Source organism: Eumetopias jubatus, unplaced genomic scaffold (genome assembly GCF_037043125.1).
Source record: "Eumetopias jubatus isolate StellerSeaLion01/CBP00866 unplaced genomic scaffold, mEumJub1_p1.0 scaffold_12, whole genome shotgun sequence".
NCBI classification, from domain to species: Eukaryota; Metazoa; Chordata; class Mammalia; order Carnivora; family Otariidae; genus Eumetopias; species Eumetopias jubatus.
Genome location: NW_028274818.1, coordinates 71,058,670 through 71,080,063, shown reverse-complemented (window position 1 = coordinate 71,080,063; position 21,394 = coordinate 71,058,670). Strand labels below are relative to the sequence as shown.

At 48.8% G+C, this 21,394-nt stretch overlaps 1 protein-coding gene across 1 annotated transcript in view; it reads right to left on the bottom strand.

Moving 5' to 3' along the window:
- Positions 1–21,394, bottom strand: part of LOC114215658 (ATP-binding cassette sub-family A member 17-like) — a 61,836-nt gene that overhangs the window by 22,240 nt on the left and 18,202 nt on the right. Inside the window, 10 exon segments of the mRNA XM_088017053.1 lie at positions 1,194–1,347; positions 8,657–8,755; positions 13,704–13,851; positions 15,171–15,381; positions 15,637–15,792; positions 16,689–16,843; positions 18,196–18,325; positions 19,409–19,552; positions 20,449–20,576; positions 20,579–20,620. Of these exon segments, the coding sequence (XP_087873179.1) occupies positions 1,194–1,347; positions 8,657–8,755; positions 13,704–13,851; positions 15,171–15,381; positions 15,637–15,792; positions 16,689–16,843; positions 18,196–18,325; positions 19,409–19,552; positions 20,449–20,576; positions 20,579–20,620 (1,367 nt within the window).

The window sequence follows — 21,394 nt, the reverse complement described above, 5'->3', positions numbered from 1 at the left end:
AGATGCTGGCGGTCAGCACCCAGGGCTCCCACACCACTTCTTGCCGGTGCTGCAGGAGCCAAGGCAGGGAGAGGGGCCAAGACTCGCCCACCTAGAGCCTTTGTGGGAAGAGGCTTGGTGGTCAGGTGTGAGTCAGTCATTCCTACATTCCTGGCCCCAGATACCGACAAATCCCTGAAAGTCTCTAGCAAGCAACATTTCCCACGTTGGATGTGACAAAGGCCACGAAGCATTCCTCAAAAGGCACTGCTCTCAACTTGTCTGAAGTGGTACCCCAAGAAATACTTCCCGGGAGGTCTCCAGAAGCAAAGCTTGGCCAAGCGGAGCCCACATGAACCTCTTGCCAGAGTCTGGAGAAGAGCCTCCCGTACAGGGCAGGTGGCTGGCCTTGATGACCCGGGGACCCTTTCCAACTCAGAGGCCCCATGGATGACAGCTTCTCCTTTCCTATGTGATTCGAGATTATGAAACACTGGACTCAGTCTCTTCCCTAACCCATAAAATCCAGCCTCACTGTTTGACGGTCACACCCTGTGGATGGCCAACTCGAGACCATTTTGTAAGATGCACGTCAGTATTTTTTTCTTTTTAACAATAAAAGAACATGATAGCCCCGCATCGGGCTCCCTGCTCCGCGGGAAGCCTGCTTCTCCCTCTCCCACTCCCCCTGCTTGTGTTCCCTTTCTCCCTGTCTCTCTCTCTGTCAAATAAATAAAAATCTTCAAAAAAAAAATAAAAATAAAAGAACATGATAGGTTATCCATATATTTCATAAGCATGTTTAAAAAAATCTTAAACTTCTGGTGATCCAATATGTGATCTGTTTCACAGTGAAAGATGAAAAAGGAGGATTAAACATGCTTTTGTGGCCAGTAGACTTTTATTCTTTCTTCTTATTGGTGAGAGGAAGGGCCAAAACCTTTCCTGTGACCTTTACCATGACCTTTTCTGATACTTTCCTCCTTTGGGTTAATCCTGGTCAGGAAACACTGGGATGTTGCCTTTGAACTAGAGCTGAGAGCCTGGCATTGCTGAAACCTAGCGGGGCCTGTCTTTTATGCTGAAAATCTGCACATTTTTTTTTCTCAAGCCCCTGTGAAAGGTTGACCTGCACTTTTTGGCAGAAGAATAGCGTGATTGTAAGAATTGAACCCAAATCTGCCCTCTTGCATGCATTTGAAATACTTGTTCACCCCAGTGTTCCTCTGGATTGGCAGGCCTGACTGTATTGAGAAGATCCTGGAGTGAATGCGTTTAATCCTGCTGATAGGGACTCTTTGTTGGGACTGCATCGAGGGGATCTTGAGGGCTTAGATATCTGTGCTGGTGTCTGACAACTTGTTAACCCTATACCAGGCCAAAACAAAGAGAAATGCAAATTCACAAAAATCACAACTCACTTCAGTTTGTTTGGATTTAAAGAGTCTTAAGCAGGCCCTGAGTAAATACTGAATTAACTGAATATTGAATTAGCCGACCAATGGCTTTTCCAAAAAATGGAGGCAACGTTAGCATGAATAGATTCCATTATTTTCCTTGAAAGATGCCATATGCAAATTAAGAGGAAAAATGAAATATCACTTAATACCTATCTTATGAACAAAATCATCAATTATAACAGGTAGCGTTGCTGACCCTCTGGGCCAGGGCTGGGTAAAGTACAGCCCCGGCCAAATCTAGCCCAAGGCCTTGTTTTCTGTTTGGTTCTGAGCTCAGAATGGATTTTACATTTTTAAATGGTTATGTATCAGATGGTTATCTAATCAACTACACACCCTCCTTGATTATACCCTTGCGTCTACATAGCCTAGAATGTATGCTCTCCAGCCTTCCAAGAAAAAGTGGGTCAAACCCCTGCTCTAGGCAAAAAGACGCTTTCATTGCTGGCAACAAACTGTTAAGAAGTCAAGAAACATATTTTTATTCATAGTCTTTGGGTCAGTTATTCCACTCCTGGGAATTTGTCACAACAAAATAGTCCAGTGAATCATGGCTCATTTTCCCTCTAGTACAGTTCAGTACAAGACGGTGTGTTTGTTGGGATCTATGGCTGTAGCACAGATTACTCCCAAATTTAGCAGCTCGATAAAACCCGAAGGGTTTATTCTCTCCCACAGTTCTGTGGGTCAGGAATCCGGGAGTAGCTCAGCTGGGTGGCACTCTCTCAGGGTGTGTGTGGAGGCTGCCGGCGGGCGACAGGCCGGGGCTGCGGTGGTCTGAAGGCGCAACCGGGGCAGGAGGATCCCCTTCCAAGGTGGTGCCCTCCCATGGCATGTTTACCAGCTGGCTCTCCGAGTGTGGTTCTGACAAGAATGTTGGTTCTAATTAACATTAATGATCAGGGTAAACGTCAGAACTTCACTCATTCATCCCTGGGGGGAGCAACGATGTTGTTGAGTTGAATGCTACTTTTTTTTTTTTAATACTGGAAAGATATTTCTTCAGGTTTTTGTGCTCTTCTTAATGAAATGGCTCCAGATATGAGACACTTTTAAGCTTACTTTGCATTACTAACATTTAAAAAAAACCCCACATTTTCTCCATGACTTTCTAAGTCTAGACAATCAACAAAATGATAAGTTAAACCCTAATTTATAGTGTGTACCAAGTTCTATAGTGTAGATAGTCTCACCATGGTTGATTTCAAACTATGGACACAACACACCCATCACACAGACGTAAGTCGATGTAAGTAACCTCAAGAGCACTGATAATTGTAGGATGTAGCCAGATCAGGAGGAGATGAAGTCTTGTGTGTTACCATTTGTGACACTGTGATTTATAATAAGAAATATATATTTGGTCTTCATTCCGGTCCTGGCACCAAGCTCCTCAAACACTTCTAACTTCCTAAGCGGTAACCGTGGTTAAGGTGTGTTTTGTTGTGCGAATGATGTGACTTTGGGAAAGCACCTGAGGATGGGGGCTGGTTGCCAGGAGAACCATCCATTTCATGGCAAAGTTGGAACTTTCAGGCCCACCTCCCAGCCTCCTGGGAGGCGACAGGGGCTAGAGATTGAGTTTTAAGCACCGGTGACCAGTGATTTAATCCATCAACTGTGTGTATGCAGTGAAGCCTCCATAAAAACCCAAATGGGCAGGATTCAGAGGGTTTCCAGGTTGGTGAGCACATGGAGATATGGGGACCGTGGCACCCTCGGAGTGCATGGACGCTTTGGACCCTTTCCCTGTGTACATGTTCATCTGGATCCGCTATCATATCCTTTATAATAAACTGGTAACTGTGAGAGTGTTTCTCTGAGCTCCGTGAGCCGTTCTAGCAAATGAATTGAAGAGGGAGTTGTGGGAATGTCCAGTTTATAACCGGTGGCTCAAGAGCACAGTGACTACCTGGACTTGGGACTGGGGTCTAGAGTCGGGGGGCAGTCTTGCGGGCCTGAGCCCTTAACCTGTGGGATCTGATGCTAATCTTCCAGATAGTGTCAGGATGGAGTTAACTGCTTGGTGATGTGGGAAAAAATCTACATTCTGGATTGGATATCACAATTATACCACTGTTTTTGCCGTGATTTATTTATAAGCTTATGCAATTTAATTTTTAATAATTGCTGTGTTTAACTGGCTCACACAATTCTTGATAATTTAATAATTGGCTCTCGTGAGCCAATATGAGCCAGCTCCAGCATACCTCTGGAAGGAGCCCCAATTCCTCCCTAGAGCTGCCTGAGTATCCACACAAGATGGTAGCTGGCTCCTCCCAGACTGAGCGGTCTGAGAGAGAGAGAGAGAGCGTGCGCGCCGAGTACAGGGCTACCGTATCTTTTGTGACCTAGCCTTATGAATCACACAGTCAATTCTGTAGAATCTTGCTGCTTATACGGGTCAGCTGTATTTACAGTGAGAGGAGCGAGGCCGGAGTGAGCGCCCTGGGTCTGGTTCCCACAGATGGTGCGCCCGGGAGGCCCTCCCTGCCTTTGCTGAGGCTCTGCTTCTGCTCTCGACGGTTTCTCCTTGACTTTTCCAGGCTTTCTACTTGTCCTTTCTTTAGCTTTTCTACACATTGGGGGATATTAGTGACAATTACCAGGATTTGTGGTGCCTCTCGTCAGGAGGTACCTGACATCTGGTACCTGAGGTGGGTGTGTAGGGAGAGTCGGGCATCATGGGGCACATCATTTTCTTTGGCCCCGTGAAATTTCATGGCATAAGGTTGTATTTTTTTTCATTTTTCTTGCTCATTTGGTTTCTGCTAGTAGAATTTTATTTTCTATTTAAAAAAATAAGAGTGTTTTTTATTAAGACTGAATTTCGGGGGAGTGGAGTTTTCTACAGCAGGAGGTTGGTCTGCTTCTGCAGAGTAGAGTTCCACATGCGGTAGACGGGATCTAATTGGCCCCCCAAATCTCTACCTCCTGGTGTTCACAGTCTGTCCTAATCTCCCAGTTTTACTGAGATATAATTGACATATACCACTGTGTAAACTTCAGGTATATGTATATACTGGGGAATGATCACCACAGTAAGTTCAGCTACTATCCACCACCTCATAGAGTTACAATAGCTTTCCCTTGTGGTGAAAGCTTTTCAGATTTACCCTCTTAAAAACTGTCAAACATACCATACAGTATTGTTGACCACAGTCACCATGCTGTATGTGACGTCCCCAGAACTTACTTGCCATATATGGAAGTTTGTGCCTTTTGACCCCCTGCACCGAATTCCCCCACCCCAGCCCCACCCTCTGCCTCCAGCAACCACATAGCTGTTCTCTGCTCCTAGGAGTTTGTCTGTTTGATTTTTAGATTCCACATGTAAGTGAGATCATACAGTATTTGTTTTTCTCTGTCTGATTTATTTCATTGACCATGATGCCCTCAGGGTCCATCTGTGTTGTTGCAAATACTAGGAGTTTCCTTCTTTTTAATGGCTGAATAGTATTCTGTTGTGGGGGATGGTGTCTACACTATGTAGAACCATTTTAGTTCCATACAGTCCTACTTGTTTTTGCTTTTGTTGTTTGTTCTAATCTCCTCCCCTTGATTGTAAGCTGGACCTAATGCCTCACTTTTATTTTTTTTTAAGATTTTATTTATTTATTTGAGAGAGAGAGTGGGGTGAAGAGCAGAGGGAGAGGGACGAGAGGACTCCATGCTGAGCGTGGAGCCCAATGCGGGGCTCAGTCTCATGACCCCGAGATCATGACCTGAGCTGAAACCTAGAGTCGGATGCTTCACCAACTGAGCCACCCAGGCACCCCCGATAATTTTTTTTTAAAAGACACCAAAGATTTGTATGCCACAATTAGCAAACTGGACCTTTTGTTGTAAGCAAAAGACTGCGCCCAGCAACTGAAGAATGCATTCTTTTATAAAGTTGGAATGTAAGCTGAGCCACAGATATAAGTATTTTTTTGGGGGGGGGTTAAAGATCTTATTTATTTGAGAGAAAGAGAGGGATCACAAGTATGCAGAGCGGCAGGGAGAGGGAGAGGGAGAAGCAGGCTCCCCGTGGAGCAGGGAGCCCAATGCGGGGCTCGATCCCAGGACCCTGGGACCATGACCTGAGCTGAAGGCAGACGCTTAACTGACTGAGCCACCCAGGCGCCCCCAGACATAAGTATTTTGAAAGAAGGAAGCTATACAGAGTATATACTAGGACCAGAGTGGAATTAGGTCAGAAATCAAGTGCATTAACAAAACAAACAAGGTAAAATAAAACAAGAAAAGAGTTTTTTAAAAAATCTCCATGAATTTGGAAATTAAGAAACACAGTTCTAAGTAAGCCACAGGTCAGAGCAGAAACCCTGTGGAAAAATAAGCATTTTTCTAACTGAATGGTGATGAAAATACTATATACCAAAAAAACTGAGATGCAGGCAAGCGAAGCTCAGAGGGAAATTTGTATCGCTATATATTCCCCTCACCAGGGGAGGACATCCCTCCTCTCTACTTCCAGCCGGCATTATGCTCAAGACCCTACTAATGAGATAAGCATAGAGACTGGAAAATAAGAAGTAGAACTGTCTTTACACGATGTGATATTTACACACAAAGAAAATCAACCCCAAACTGTTTGAACTAATAAGTGAGTCAAATAATATCTCTAGATATAAATAATACAAAAATGATTTCTAGACCTGCAACAAGTGATTGGAAACGAAATTTAGGAATCCATTTCCCTACCTTCAAAAACTATGAAATACTTAAGAGTCAGTTACACAAAAGATATGCAGAACTTCTGGAAGCTGCAAAACACAGCTGATAAAAATTAGAAATGACCTCCCAAAAAAACGAAGCTATGTGTAATACCTATGGGTTGGGAGGATGAATATTTGAAAGATGTCCATTCTCCCCAAATTAATCTGTAGACTCAACTTAGTACCAGTCATATTCCCAGCAGGTTAAAAAAACAGACTATAAGTTTAGACAGTTTTAGGTTTATAGAAAAACTGAGCAGAAAGCCCAGAGTTCCCTTGTATTTATTCTATCCCTGCTCACCCCGTTTTCCCTATTGTGAAGAGCTTGCATTCGTCTGGGGTTCCCTGTTGTAATCCATGAACCAGTGTTCCAGCAAGGTCTTTTTTTCAAAACAGAGACTGATGAGCTTATATTTAAATTTACATGTTAACACAAACGATCTGGGAAGGCCAAAACAATCTTCAAAAAATAGACCTGGAGGAACCATCTACTCCCTGACTTCAAGACGTCCCACAAACCGCCAGCAATTACGGTGGCGTGGGACTGGCGTGGGACAGACAGCTAGTTCCGTGGAGCAGAGTAGGGGATGTAGAAATTGACATACACAGTCGGTTGATTTTTGGTGAAGGCATCCAAACAATTCGGTGTGGAAGGAAGTCTCTCCCCCAAATAGTCCCATCATGACTGGATACGCACGTGCAACGAAATGAACCTCAGCCTCTTATTACACTGTACACAAAAGTTAATACCAGGTGGGTCACAGATCTAATGCAGAAACTAAAATGGTCAAGTTCCTGAAGAAAACGTAGCAGAAGGACTTTGTGACCTAAGGGTGGGCTCTGAGAATAGGAAGAGGGAAGCTGCAGGCTGGGCAGAACATGTACCTGACAAAGGACTTGTATCCAGAATAGATAAGAACTCAGTAATAAAACCGAGCTGTAGGCCCGATATTTGTGCGCTTTTTGGTACGTCTTTTATACTTCGATGAAAACGTAATTGTTAAAGAGAAGTCAGTGGCAGTGTTGAACTGAGGACCCAGCTGAAGAGAGAAGAGACCTGGATGATGTATCAGAGGATATTATCCAGCATGTGGCTCTGGGAGGCAGAGGGCTGGAAAAGGTGAAAAAGCAGAGAAGACTCAGCACAGAAAACGAGAAGATCTAATACCCGCCCTAGGGTGAGAGAGCACTGAGCAGCAGAAACTGTGGGAGTGCGCAGCGGCCGGACTCAGGCAGGGCATTCCATCGGGGGCCGGAAGTCCATCAGATGTGAAGCAGCATAATTAAAAAGAAAACCGAACCGAAACACACCATGGTTAAGGTGTGTAACATCCGAAGCAAAGAGTGGCCAGATTTCTTTCATAGGAACAAGCAGTAAACCTACAGCTCACTTTCAGCAAAACAAGAGTGGGGACTGGGAAATCGAATCTTCAGCACATTGATGGAAAACAACTTTCAATCTGGTGACAATATCCTTCAAAAATTAGGGAACTAAAATCATTTCCAGACCAAAAACAAAACAAAACCCCCAAAACAAAAAAAACCACAAATGTGTTTGGCTCCTGCATAAGAACACAAACGGGGGCTGTGAAGAACATCCTGTGGGCAGGAGGACAGTCATCGGAGAAGAGGAGTGAGCCCAGAGACAGGTGTATATGCACAGGAGTTTAAGCGACCACTGGAGTTCTCAAACAACAATAAGACGGTTTTGTGGAGTTGAAAAAAGAGAGAATTAAAATATACATTACATACACGTTGGTGATGGTGTGATGTGTGTGTGTCCCAAGGTCTCAGCATTTTTCCAGGAGCAGAGTAAAGATATTCCTTCACTCGGCACTTTGACAAATTACATAGGTGTGTCTCAATATCCAAGCCGACCACTAATGTAATACAGTAGGAACGTAGAATTTCCCACTAGCGTGGGGGAGGAAAATATAGAATGAGGAAAAATAACCCAAAAAAGGAGAGAAAAAGCCAAATAGACTACTAGAAAATATAAAATAAAATATGCATTTTAATGTATCATTAATAACACTTGTAAACAGCCTGCATATTGCAGGTAACAGATATTGCCAGACTGGATCGTCACTCTCTGGCCTTGTTTGGCCTTCGGGGTGGCTCATCTAGAGCTCCCCATTGCGGCCTCCCTGCTTCTGGACACTCACATAGCCCATCCCGGAGCTGGAGGTGATAAGCCTTCCCCATTGTTTAAACCAGCTGAGTCCCGGGTCATCTGTTACTCACAGTCACCAGCATCCCAGGTGATACAATGCCTGTTTGGTTTGTTGTGCCTCCTGGAAAGGGATACTGTATTCACCACTTTCTCTGTTGAGCAGTGTCCTTATTACTGGAAGTCCTGGTCAGAGGCTGGCAGGCCGTCCTGCGAGGGTGCGGGTGCCCTGAGTCGGAGCCAAGCACCGGATAGGGCTCAGATGCATGACCCTCAGCACCCCTCCAACTGTAAGGACCCTTGGGGTCTGCAGTTTCACCCCTGCTTACTGAATGAAGACCTCCTCCATGGTGGAGACCGTAGCCCCGAAGCTGGCAATCCCCAGCTCCGTCTGCCTTAGTTCCAGCTCGGTAAATAGAGATGCAAACCTGCAAGGGAAGAGCGGTTTTGTTCCTCACAGGGGGAAGGTGACCCCGTCGCCGTCACCCTGGCTTCCCACAGGGCAAACAGTAGGGAGTCGAGACCGTCTTTGTTCAGATCTCAGCCTCCTCACTCCCAAGCTTCAGGACTCTGAACGTGGACGGCGAGGGTCACAGCATTTACTCCAAAACATTTTGGTAATGATAAATCTCACACACACCTCATAAATAATTCATCTCTTTCATACTATTTTTGGAGTGCTTACTAAGTGCCAGGGGCCATTCCAAGCCCTTTTCCACGCATGAACTCAGTCAATTTTCTCCACAGCTCTTTGAAGACCATGCTGAGGGGTTAAGTAACTTCCCCAAGATCACACAGCTGGATGTAGCAAGAGGGGGGGGGGGTTGGCAAACTCAGCGGCTTTCTCCAAAGACAGTGAGTGCTCTTTTTTGTTCCCCCTACTGTTATGCTAAATGAGGAAAGGAGCTAATTTTTTAAAAAGATTTTATTTATTTATTTGAGAAAGAGAGAATGAGAGACAGAGAGCACGAGAGGGAAGAGGGTCAGAGGGAGAAGCAAGCAGGGAGCCCGATGTGGGACTCAATCCCAGGAATCTGGGATCATGACCTGAGCTGAAGGCAGTCGCTTAACCAACTGAGCCACCCAGGGGCCCAGGAGCTAATTTTTAATCGCCTGCTAATCTCAATGCCTTCCTTTCTTTTTGAGCTGAATGAATCTGGCTTTTTGTGTGATATTGAGAAATCTGCAATCTCCTATTCTGCAGGCTTCTGCTCTTTAACAGCCTGGTGTCCAGACCAACAACGTGCCTTTAAGAAACCTGTTGGCACTCAGGACATCCCGGAGAGACTGCACCATGTACGGCATGGTGGGTAAGAGTGTGGGTGGCACACTGTCGGGAGGCTGGGTTTGAGTCCAGACTCTGCCACTTAGGGGTCGTGTGACTCTGGGCTAGTTCTTTGATCTCTCCCAGTCTCTCCTCATCGGTGTGATGGACACTACCTCGTGCACCGAGGGGGCTAAACGTAAGGACAGGTGGCAGAGCCCCAGCCTGTGTTGTGTGTTCACCAGTCAGGTCTTCACAGTGCTCAGTATCTTGCTCTTCAGTCTCCCGTTACGGAAATCGTGCTCCTCGATGGCTGGTCTTTTGCAACAAGGTTTACCTATAGTGAAATGCCTTGTTCTCACCCCAGCCAAGAGGTGGACCTTTCCACCACCCTGCAAAGTGCTTTCTGCCCCCTTCAGATGATCCTTCTCCTGCCTGCAGACAACCAGTGTCTGGACTCCTACCACCAGAGGTGCCTTGTACCTGTTCTTTATCTTCATGTAAGGGGAATCATCTGGTCTCCTTGTATCTAGTTTCATCTGGGCAACACGTTCCTGAGGTTCACCCATACTGGTGCACGTATTAAGTTTCTTCTTGTTCATTGTGGAGGGGTTTTTAACAAAAGGAATATACCACTGTTTGATTATTGGTTCCCCTGTTGATTGACATTTGGACTGAAGTGATAGGGGTTGGGTCAGAGGAAGCCCGCAGGCTCTGGGCAGCTTCTCCAGGAGCCCTGAGCCACTGTGAAGCCGCCATGCCCTGGAGGACTTGGTAGATGCTCTGATCAATGGTTCCAGCTGGGCCCAGCCTTCCAGGAATCCCACTGAGGCTCCCAGACCTGGGAGCCCCGCCGTCCTGGAACCCCCGTAAGTCCACTCGATGGCTCTTATTTTGCTAAAGACTTTGTGTTTATGTCCACGTTCCAGATGTTGGTGTCAGAGGTGTGCTGCCCTTACCGTGAGTGGGGTGCTGCTCCCTTCTTTATTTTCTGAAAGATTGAGGTGATTTATTTCCTCCACTACTGATAGGGCCTGGAATTTTCGGTAACCTTTGTCATTGCAGATTCGATTTCATCAATAGATACGTGGTTATTCGGATTCTTCTCTTTCACTTTGTGTCAGTTTGAGTAGGCTGTGCTTTTTAAGGAGTCAGCCCATTTTATTTGTGTCCAATTTATTTGTGTCCAATTTATTTGTGGTATTTTCTCATGACTTTGTCATAACTCTGTGCTCGGAGTGCTCAATGGCCACTCATTCCTGATGCTGGTTCTCGTATTCTTTTCTTTAATGGCTTTGGCAGAGGCTTATCACTTTTATTAATACTTGTAATAAACAACGTCTGGCTATTTTAGTCTTCTCAATTTTTTTTTGTTTCTTATTCCATCATTTGCTTTCTTCAAATTTATTCTTTTCTTCTCTGTACTCTATACTTCACTTTCTCTCTGCTTTTTCTCCCTCACTCAGCTGGAAGCACAGGTCATTGGTTTTAAGGCTTTCTTCTTTCCTAACCTGAGTGTTTCAAAGCTGTGTGTTTCCCTCCAGGCACCGCTCTAGCAGCACCTAAACATTTCGGATCTGTTGTGTTTTCATCACCATCCAGTTCAAAACCATTTCTAATTCCTCTTTGACCCATAAGCTGTTCAGAAGTGTAGTGTTGAATTTCCAAATATTTGTGGGTTTTCTAGGTATCTTTTTGTAATCAAGTGCTAATTTAACTCTTCTGCTGTGTGTTGAGGAGCCTGGCTCATGGCTGAGAGCCTACATGTGAGACAGGGATGCCAGGAAGGCGGCAGCGTGGGAAGGACCTGGAATCTGCCTCCTCACTGACACAGCATTCTCACTGGCAAAATCTGTCTGAGGTGCCTGGCACTGGAAGTTGTAGTCAGAGTCATTAGGCAAGAAAAAGAAGCAAAAGGCATCCAAATTGGAGAGGAAGAAGTAAAATTATCTGTTTGCAGACGACATGATCTTATATGTAGAAAACTCTAAAGATGCTGCAAAGAAGCTGTGAGAACTAATAGGCAAATTCAGCAAAGTAGCAGGATATAAAGTCAACACACAGAAATTAGTTGCATTTCTAAGTACAATGAACAAATCTGAAAAGGAAATTACAAAAACAACCCCATTTACCATTGCATCGAACAATAAAATACTTAGGGATTAACTTAATCAAGGAAGTGAAAGACTTGTAGAATGAAAACTTTCAAACACTGCTGAAGGAAAGTAAAGACGACAGAAATCCATGGAAACACATCCCACATTCATTGACTGGAGGATGTAATATTGTTCAAATGTCAATGCTAGCCAGAGCATTCCACAGAGTCAGTACAGGCCCTACCAGAAGAGCAATGACTTTTTTTTTTTTTTTTTTTGCAGAAATAGAAAAACCCATCCTAAAATTCATATGGAATCTTAAGGGACCCTTAATAACCAAAACAATCTTGCAAAAGAACAAAACTAGAGAATCACACAAAAATCACACAAAAACTTCACAACATGGGATCTGGCAATGATTTCTTGGACGTGACACCCAGGGTACAGTAACAAAAGAAAAAATAAACAAGTTGGACTTCATTAAATTTAAAAATGTTGTGCATCAGGAAACACTATCATTGGACTAAAAAGGCAACCCACTGAATGGGAGACAATTTTTGCAAATCCTGTATCTGATAAAGGATTAATATCCATAATATACAGAGAAATCCTACAACTCCAGAACAAGAGAAAACAGTTTGATTCAAAAATGGGCACAGGACTTGAGGGGCGCCTGGCTGGCTCAGTCAGAGGAGAATGCAACTCTTGATCTCAGGGTCCTGAATTTGAGCCCCCCCTCGTTGGGGGTAGAGATGACTTAATAAATAAAAGTATTTTTAAAAAATGGGCAATAGACATTGCTCCAAAGAAGATACACGAATGGCCAATAGGCACATGAAAAGATGCTCAACATCACTCATCATTAGGGAAATGCAAAATGAAACGACAGTGAGGTACCACCTCACACCCATTTAGGTTGGTTACTAAGAAAAAAAAAAAAGCAGAAAACAGCAGGTATTGTGAGCTGTGGAGAAACTGGAATTCCTGTGTACTATGGGAGGGAATGTAAAATGGTGCAGCTTCTGTGGAAAACAGCATGGCAGTTCTTCCAAAAATTTAAAAATAAAATTGCCATATGATCCAGCACTTCTACTTCTGAGTAAATATGCCTCAAAGAATCCAAAGCAGAGTCTGGAAGGGATACTTGTACACCATCTTCATAGTGGCATTATTCACTGTAGCTAGTGTGGCAGCACTCCAAGTGTCCACTGACAGATGAAAGGATAAACACAATGTGGGGGGTGTGTGTGTGTGTCTGTGTGTGTGTCTGTGTGTGTGTCTGTGTGTAAGATGGAATATTATGCAGCCTTAAAAAGGAAGGAAATTCTGTAGTATGCCACAGCACTGAAACTTGAGGACATTATACTAAGTGGTCTAAGCCAATCACAAAAGAACAGGGGTGGGTGCTAGGGGCTGGGGGAGGGTGGTGGGGGGTTAGTGTGCTCCCAGAAGTAAGAGACCCAGTAGAGAGAGAAACTGATGGTGTGGATGAGCGGGGCAAGTCAAGCAGGTGGGTTTTTGAGAAGTCAGGATGGAAAAAGAGGCTGTGTCATTGGCTATCAAGATGGAAGGAAGAAAGAAACTTGTGATGGGAGTGAAGTGGACTTCTTGTTTGGTGGCTCTCATCTTCCTAGTGAAGTATGAACTCAGATTCATGCTTGAGAACAACACAAGGGAGAGGAGGCGTTGGGGAGTGCCAGGAACTACTCTGAAGTCTGAAATAATTAAAATCAGGTCAAACTTTCATCTCAGCTCCGCCACCCAATAAAGGGCTTCTGACTTTGACCTGAAGGCTACTGGGAGCCACTGAGGGTTTTAAAGGAGGGAGGTGACATGATCACAGCCCCGTGTTTTCGAGTGTGCTCTGGCTGGAGTGTGCTGTCTTTCCAGGAGATGCCAAAGGCCTGGGGGTCCAGACCCTAGCAGAACAGAGAGCCCTTGCTGAGGAGAGGGGCAGAGAGCCAGCTGTGAACTCTGTCCATGCAAACAGCTACTCGCATCCTCTGGGGTCCGCACCTGTGCATGCTCCTTTTAGGAAGAATACATGTTAATTCTTCTCCAGTGCTGGACTGCAAAACCGCATTTGGTATGTGTTGATAAACCAGATGAGAAATCTCTGTGTTGCACTGAAGTTTCTTCACTAAAGTCATATAGTATCCGGCACCTGAAACAACATTTTGAAGACCATGAAACACTCTTACTCTTGTTCTGCCACTCAGAATGGGCAGCTCCATGGGGAAGTGAAGCTGGGGGGGGCCCTGTGGGGAAGGATGGAAACCCCAAGGAATTCGCCTCTGAGGGTCCGTGTTCTCGAGGGCTCTCACAGGCTTTCATTAAAGGGGCGAGAGGCAGACAATAAGAAAAATGGGGATAATCTATGTATTTTCAGCGACATGTGCTGAGGAGAAAGATAAACATGGGAGGGGATATGGAGGGTCGAGGAGTGTGATTCTAAACAGGGTCAGGAGGCCTAAGAAGCGTGGCCAGGTGCTGGCCAGGGAGGGCATGGCATCCTGCATCAGCTAGTGGCCCGAGTGGCAGGAGCAGAGCAGGGGAGTGGAAGAGCATCGGGCAATGCCACTGGGTGATGGGACCAGGCAAAGCAAGGCCCTGTGGGCCATTCTTGGACTCTGGCTTTTACTCTCGGTGGGAGGGGAGGTCACTGCGGGGCCCAGCAGAAGGGTGACACAGTCATTCGGACAAGTGGGCAGAGGCTGGGGCCAGGGCGCCAGCCGGGTGTGGAGGTTGAGGGGAAGGGAAGGCCCCCAGAGTTTGCAGACCGATGGGATCTGGGCTCTGAGAGACAGAGGGGTCAGGGAGCCTCCAAGGTTTGGGCCAAGCTCCTAGAAGAAAGGAGCTGTCTGTGCTGAGGGCAGTGGGTGTGGTGGCAGAGAGCAGGGGGCCCCCGGTCTGCCTAGGGTTTGGACAAGTCCCACAGAGCCAGTCAGTGTCCATGCCGGTGCGGAGTAGGCTCCAGGTACGCGCATGTGGAGTTCAGGAAGGGGTCCGGGCTGGAGAGACACACATTTTCCAGCACAGGAGGCTGGAATAAGGTCACCCAGTGCATGGGCAGAGGATAGAGTGAGGCCATGGAGGCACGCCCACGCCATGAGCAGCGGAGACACAGGAGGGTGTGGGGTCCGGGAGAACAAGGGGAGCCACCGTGGAAACAGCCCACACCCGTACGGGCACTCTGCACATACTGCTCACTCCTTGAGGAACACAGTTAGTGAGTATCCATTTTCTAGATTGGAAGCAGAAGGCTAAAGGTCAATGGCCGCGTGGATGGAGGCTATAAACCAGCAGAGTGGAGCTCAGACCTCGATCTCCCGACTCCAGGTCTCAAACTGTGCTCCTTCGCTCCCTGCTCCTATCACTGCCCCTCTCCTAGCCTCAGGGACCCTCCAGGCCAGGGATGGGGCCGTGGGGAAGGGAGGCAGGACTGCCCCGCCGCCCGCCCACCCACCCGCCCGCGCCACTCACCATACTTCTGCTTGAGGAACAGCGAGGACCCGCAGCACTGCAGCTCCTCCTTGGCCATGATGGCCACGCGGTCCCCCAGCAGGTCAGCCTCGTCCACGAAGTGCATGGTCAGCAGCACGGTGCGGTCACTCTTGTGCTGCTGCAGGAGGTCCCAGATGGCCCTCCTGGAGATGGCGTCCATGCCCGAGGTGGGCTCGTCCAGCATCAGCACCTGCAGGCAGAGCAGTGGCTGCTGGAGGTGGTGGCAGAGCCGCGTGGCGGGCCCGGGATGGCTGTCGGGAGGCCCCGTGAGGCTCCAGTTTGTGAAGACGTGGCTGTCCCGCCCTGGCCAGGCTGCTCTGCAGGCGTCTAGGGGCCACAGCCACCCCGTGCCGCGTGGGGCCTGGAGCCCGACGCCTCCGTGCCGCCATCCCGAGCGGCCATCTGCGTGCACGGGGCCCTGCCCTGGGGCCTCCCGCCCGCCTACCTTGGAGCCCGCTATGAGGGCGATGCCGATGGAGAGCTTGCGCTTCATGCCCCCACTCAGGAACCGGCTCAGGGAGTCCTGCTTGTCCTCCAGACCGAGGACGTGCAGCATCCGCTGGACTTCTTCAGGGCACTTCTGACGGGACAAGCCCTTCAGCTGCAACAGCAGGGGATGGAGAGGTCCGGCAGGGGCTCCCGCTGGGAGGCTGGCCCGTCCAGTCCTCGAGGAGCCTGGCCTCGGTGTCATCCCCTTCTCTCTGTGAGCTGCTCCTGGTGCCCTGACGTCCCTCCCCGCATCCCCGGTAGAAGCCCACCTGTCCAGCCAGCATTTTGCTAGTATATACATAAACTTGATACAAGAAACTCATTACCCTCATGGAAAGGGATAGACAAAAGGCTTTTGCATTTAGTACAGCGTATTAAAGGATCACACATCATGACCGAGTGGGAGTTATCCCAGGGAAGTTCAATGGATGAAAAGTCTGTTTAAGTGTTGCATAATGAAAAGTCTGGCTAGCCTCTGCCCCCAGTTACTGCGAGGGACCTCTAAATCCTTGGAGTGATGGGGTGTCCTGGTTATTCACCTGGTACCCTGGGGCCACACCTGAGTTTATACTAATGTGTTGACTCAGGACCTGATGGGGGCAGGGAGACATGCAGAAGCTGCACCTTGAATTCAGTCCCGAGGCCCAGGATTCAACCATTCGGGTCTATGTGATGAAACCCCAAGGAAAACTGGACACTTGCAGGTTAAATAAGCTACTGTGTACACATCCACATCCCAACAGAGTGAGGCGTCTGGAGGACATGGAAGCCTCCAGTTTGGGAGCCTCCCAGACCTCACCCTGCATGTCTCTTCTTTTCACTGGTCCTGATTTGTATCCTTTGTAGTCAAACTGTAACCCATGCCCTGGCCCCCTTCCTGAATGTTTAGGGAATAGCATCCAGAAGGGGTTTCAAGGCCTTCTGAGGTTGGGTCAGGGAGCTGCGGGCTTCCTGACCCTCTCCAAGAATGGATGCAGAGGAAACACAATGTGCCACCCACAGACACACCTGAGCATAGAAATAAAGATGCTCTGCTACTGTGAGGTTTTCAAACAAGATGTTGTGCTGGGGGCACCAGCCCAGGCTCCTCCGGATCTCAGCCATATCGCGTGAAATTTCACATCCGTTGACATAGGCCCATCCACCTGAAGGAGGAATAAGACCTAGGAGCAAGTGCAAGACATATGCTAAGGTTATCTTCAGCCCGAGCACACCGCAGCTGGAGGCTTACGGATGCCCTGTGTTTGTTCGCATGCAGACTGCCTCATTCCTTGCCACGATCAGTAACATCCGGGGAATGAGGAGGTGTGGGGGGAGCAGAGACAAGAGATGTCCTTCCTGCCTCTGAGGAGGGCCCGTCTGACTAGGTGAACAAAACACACACAGGCGCGTGGAAACAAATTGCACTGCGATAAGCAGTAAGTGATACTATGGAAATGGGTTTCAGAACGGTATTTGGGGCATCTAACTGTTCTGAATTGAGACCCATGACTGATTCACCTCTGATTCCCAGTCAGGCCCTGGGAATGCACACATGACTCCACCCAGTGCCAGGTGCCTATGGGAACTATAGCAAAGCACACAAAGGATGCAGGTCCGATTGTGTAAATATGACCACTGGTAACATTGTTTTGGTGTACCTTTGTGTATTCTTTTTTTAAGATTTTATTTATTTATCAGAGAGAGAGCACAAGCAGGGGGAGCAGCAGGCAGAGGGAGAAGCAGGCTCTCTGTTGAACAAGGAGCCTGATGTGGAGCTCGATCCCAGGACCCTGGGATCACAACCTGAGTCGAAGGCAGCCGCTTAACCAACTGAGCCACCCAGGCACCCCTCACGTGTTAAAGTTTTTAGCAAAAACGGGAAAATATAAATTCTGGTTTTTTAACTGGCTTTTTCACTAAATGGTCTATTGAGGCCATTTCTCCACATCCACAAAATTTATATAATTTGGGAAGGCTAATAAGATTTCATTGTTATGAATATATGCTCTTTATTAATTCAACGCACACTAGTAGCTAAGTAGGTGGTTTGCAGGTTTTTGAAGTACGAACATGTGATATGACTTTGCCTTCTTTCCCACACATCTCCTTACTCTAAATCAACATAAGTAGATTCGGGGCGCCTGGGGGGCTCAGTGGGTTCAGCTTTTGGTTTGGGCTCTGGTCGTGATCTCAGAGTCGTGGGATTGAGCCCCACGGCGGGCTCCATGCTCAGCGGGAAGTCTGTCTGAGAGTCTCCCTCTCTCTGTGGCACTCCGTGTGGGAAGAGACACACAGAGCTGTGTGCAAGCTCCTCAATGGTGTGTGAGATCTCCTTCCACAGACTGGAAGAGCCAAAGATTCCCTCTTCCTGGCACAGGGTCATGTGAACAACCAGACACTCTACAGATGGTAAAAAAGCAAACAGCAAGTGCTTCATATTAAACGTCAGTGAGCTCTAAGGAGGGGAGATGGAAACACATTCCGGGTGTGTTGAAGGCTCTGTTCCTCGAGGGGGCTGGCCCCGCGCGGGTACCTGTGAGCATGCAGCACGTGGTGGTTTTGCCGGCTCCATTGTGTCCCAGGAGGATGGTGATCTGCCCCTGGTATAGATTCATCGTCAGATCTTTGACTGCTCTGTGTTTATTCTTTCCCATGTAATACACCTGTGGAAGATTCAACATGTGACCGACTCCTTAACGGGCATGTGGCGTTCCTGAAACATCTACGACCCACAATAAGTTCCCCATGAAACTCAGTCCATTGGTGGATATCCAAGTGGAAATGCGGCAGGGAGCCCTTCTTTCAGGGTTTAGCTGCCTGGGGCTGCCCAGGAGTCTGACGGGGGTGCAGCCCCAGGGGTTTCTGCCTGGCACCGGGGCCACAGAGGCCAGGGCTCGAGGATGCAGGGCTCAGAGCTTGGCAGGAAATCTTCCTGCTTCTAGAGCCACACCTTGCCCTGCATGACGTGGCCAAGCCGCTGAGAAATCGTGCCAGAACCACGTGTGTGTAGACAGCCTGTTCTGCAAACAGAAAGGAGATCCCTGCCTGTGGAAGCCGCAAGCGTGCCTGGCTGCTACCGTGACCAGAGCGCGTGAGGGAGCTGGAGACATCCCCCCATCGTGAGTCCCCTGGGCTAGGATGTGACACCCCCGCCCCCTGGGTTCCCACAGGCAGAGGAAGGTGGCACGGAGTGTGGCAAGGACACCGCCTCTCCTTGGGCTCATCGCATCTGAAGAACAGAAGGTGCCGAAGGAGGAGAAAATGATGCTCTGTGGGCCGGGCCAGGCCCAGGGCTGACATCCAGGCATCCTGTCCTGGGAGTGCCTAGTCCCGCGGGGCCCTGCGTGCAGGAAAGGCTTGGCGAACGCTGGTGACAGACAAACATGCCCCATCTGGAAGCCAGCCCTGAAAGCCGGAGCACTGAGTGATCGGGTGTGTAAACCATGGAGGATCCACATTAGCTGCCAAGAGGCTGAGTTCCAGGGTGTCCCCAGGCAGCCGTGTTGGCATGGTGGGGTTGGGGGGATTGGTTCAAGAGACATCATCCAGACCCTCCATCCAACCCCACTTCACTGCATGACAGGAAACAGGAAACATTTTATGTTAGGTTCCTATTTTGAGGATACCATTACAGGAGGAAATGAAACCTCTATCAGGGAATGCACCTTGTAACCACGGTCAGAATAAAACAGAAGCCTCTACATGCTATTTCATAAATTCTTGGAAGGAGGTTCGTGAGCTAATACCTTGTACAGATGTTGGATTTCAATCCCTTTCACCAAATTGGTAGGCTCTTCCTGAAAGAACTTGCTTCTCGGAGCTTTGTCAGGATCCCCCACATCCAGCACTGACCATGTGAGGGGCGTAGACTGCCCACACTAGTGGGATGGCTAGACAGAAAGCCAACTGACATTAACGTGTTCGGGTGAATCGACTGTCATCTTCAGGGAGATGAATAGTTTGGTAAATTAAATTCTTCACACACCCCCACCCCCCCCACCCTGTTTCCTGTTATCAAACATTTAATGGTGCCCAGAGAAGTCAAGCAACTTGCTCATGGACTCACTACCAGTAAGCTGCATTTTAGCCTACAACTCATGGTCCTGAGGACGGAGCAAGCGACAGGGGACGCGTCGCACCCACGCTCCTGGCGAGCTCGGGAAGCTGTCATGTCGGCAGACAGCCTCCCTGGCTGAGCCTGGAGAAATGCTGGGGTGGACCTCCGGGAAGGGGGCCAGCCGGAAGCCATGTGGAGCCCCAAGTGCGTGCCTGTGCACCTCAGACGGGGTCACCCCCTTCGAAGACTGTGGCAGAGGGCCCCTGGTGGGGCTGCGGGAGAATTGCATCCGCAGATGACTCCACTATGAAGGAGACAGCAACTCTGAGAACTTGCTGGGGTGGCCAAGGAAGGCCGCGCCCTGCCAGCGCCCCAGAGGTCTCAGCATCAGGGCCTCGCCGACAGCCCAGAGGGGAAAGAGTGTCCTGTGTGGACTCGCGGGGCCTGACACCGGAGTGGACACACCGGGACATCGCAGACACGCTTGTGGGGACTCTGCACGGGGCACCAGCCGGGGGCAAGAGTCAGAGACACTGAGACTCATTCGTCGTGCTCCCTTGGTGACCACAAGCTGATAGGTTTGGGGTGAATCCCGGTTAGAGAACCCGGCTTAGGTTTCCTGGGGTTTGAGATTTCCATCAGGATGCCACCAAGACAGGTGAGGGTACTGGGGTTGGGGGGTTGTAAGAGGTCTGACGTGGTCTATAGAACACTAGCGCCGGCACTCACCATGACAAAGAACTACCAAGGCTTGGGTACGCCGCACTCCCCCGGGAGCACGGCCTCCACGCACCAGGCCACCACGCCGTACAGGACGGAGTCCAGCAGCAGCAGCAGCAGCACCTGGGAGAAGTTAACTCCCCCCTCACGCTGCCGATATTCTTCCACCGCATGCCTGTGCCTGAGCCAAAGGAAGGATGAGGTCACCACACGGAAGGCACAACGCCCCCCTCAAACCGCTGGTGACCAGACCCCTGGCCAGACTGGACTGTTGGTGTCCGGGGCGTCAGGGGACGAACGCAACGCACAGGGAAGGGGAAAGCGAGAGTTGTGAGTCTCTGCCATGAGATAAGCCATTTTCAGGATTGCCAAAGGTGCTAGTGATTGCCTTGGCGCCAAGAAGGAGGAGTCTGGTCACCAAGACCCTTCTCGACGCTTCCGCACCTGATGCCCCCCTTCTCGCTGAGTTAATTCTCCTTCCAAGTGAGGTCAGCGCTTCCTTAGCCTGCAAGCTCGCATTCACACTCCCCCTGTGTGGGTTCTGGGGCCGCAAGCTAGCAAGCGTCCCAGTATTGTTCATTCACCATCCGCCCTAGGGCGTCACGTGCACCTCCAGCCAGAATCTGGGAAGGTGCAGAGGAGGGACTTGGGACCGGCTCCAGGACACCAAGGGAGGTAAGTAGTCTGTGTGATGCCAAGTGTCGAATCTCAGTGCCAGTTTGAGGAAGCTTCTCATCTCGCATCCGAGATACTGAGCGTCTGCTTCTACCCGGCAGGCTCGCGGTGGCAGGAACCAGCAACACCACAGGTGAGTTTCAGGTGTGGGCGAGCACCCCAATGGGCTAGATTGCTGCTCCTTAAACTTGAATGTGCTTGCGGAGCGCCTGGGGATTTTGTTCCGATTACGTGAGTGTGTGTGGGATGCCGAGGGAGCCTGCGTTTCCAACACCCTCTG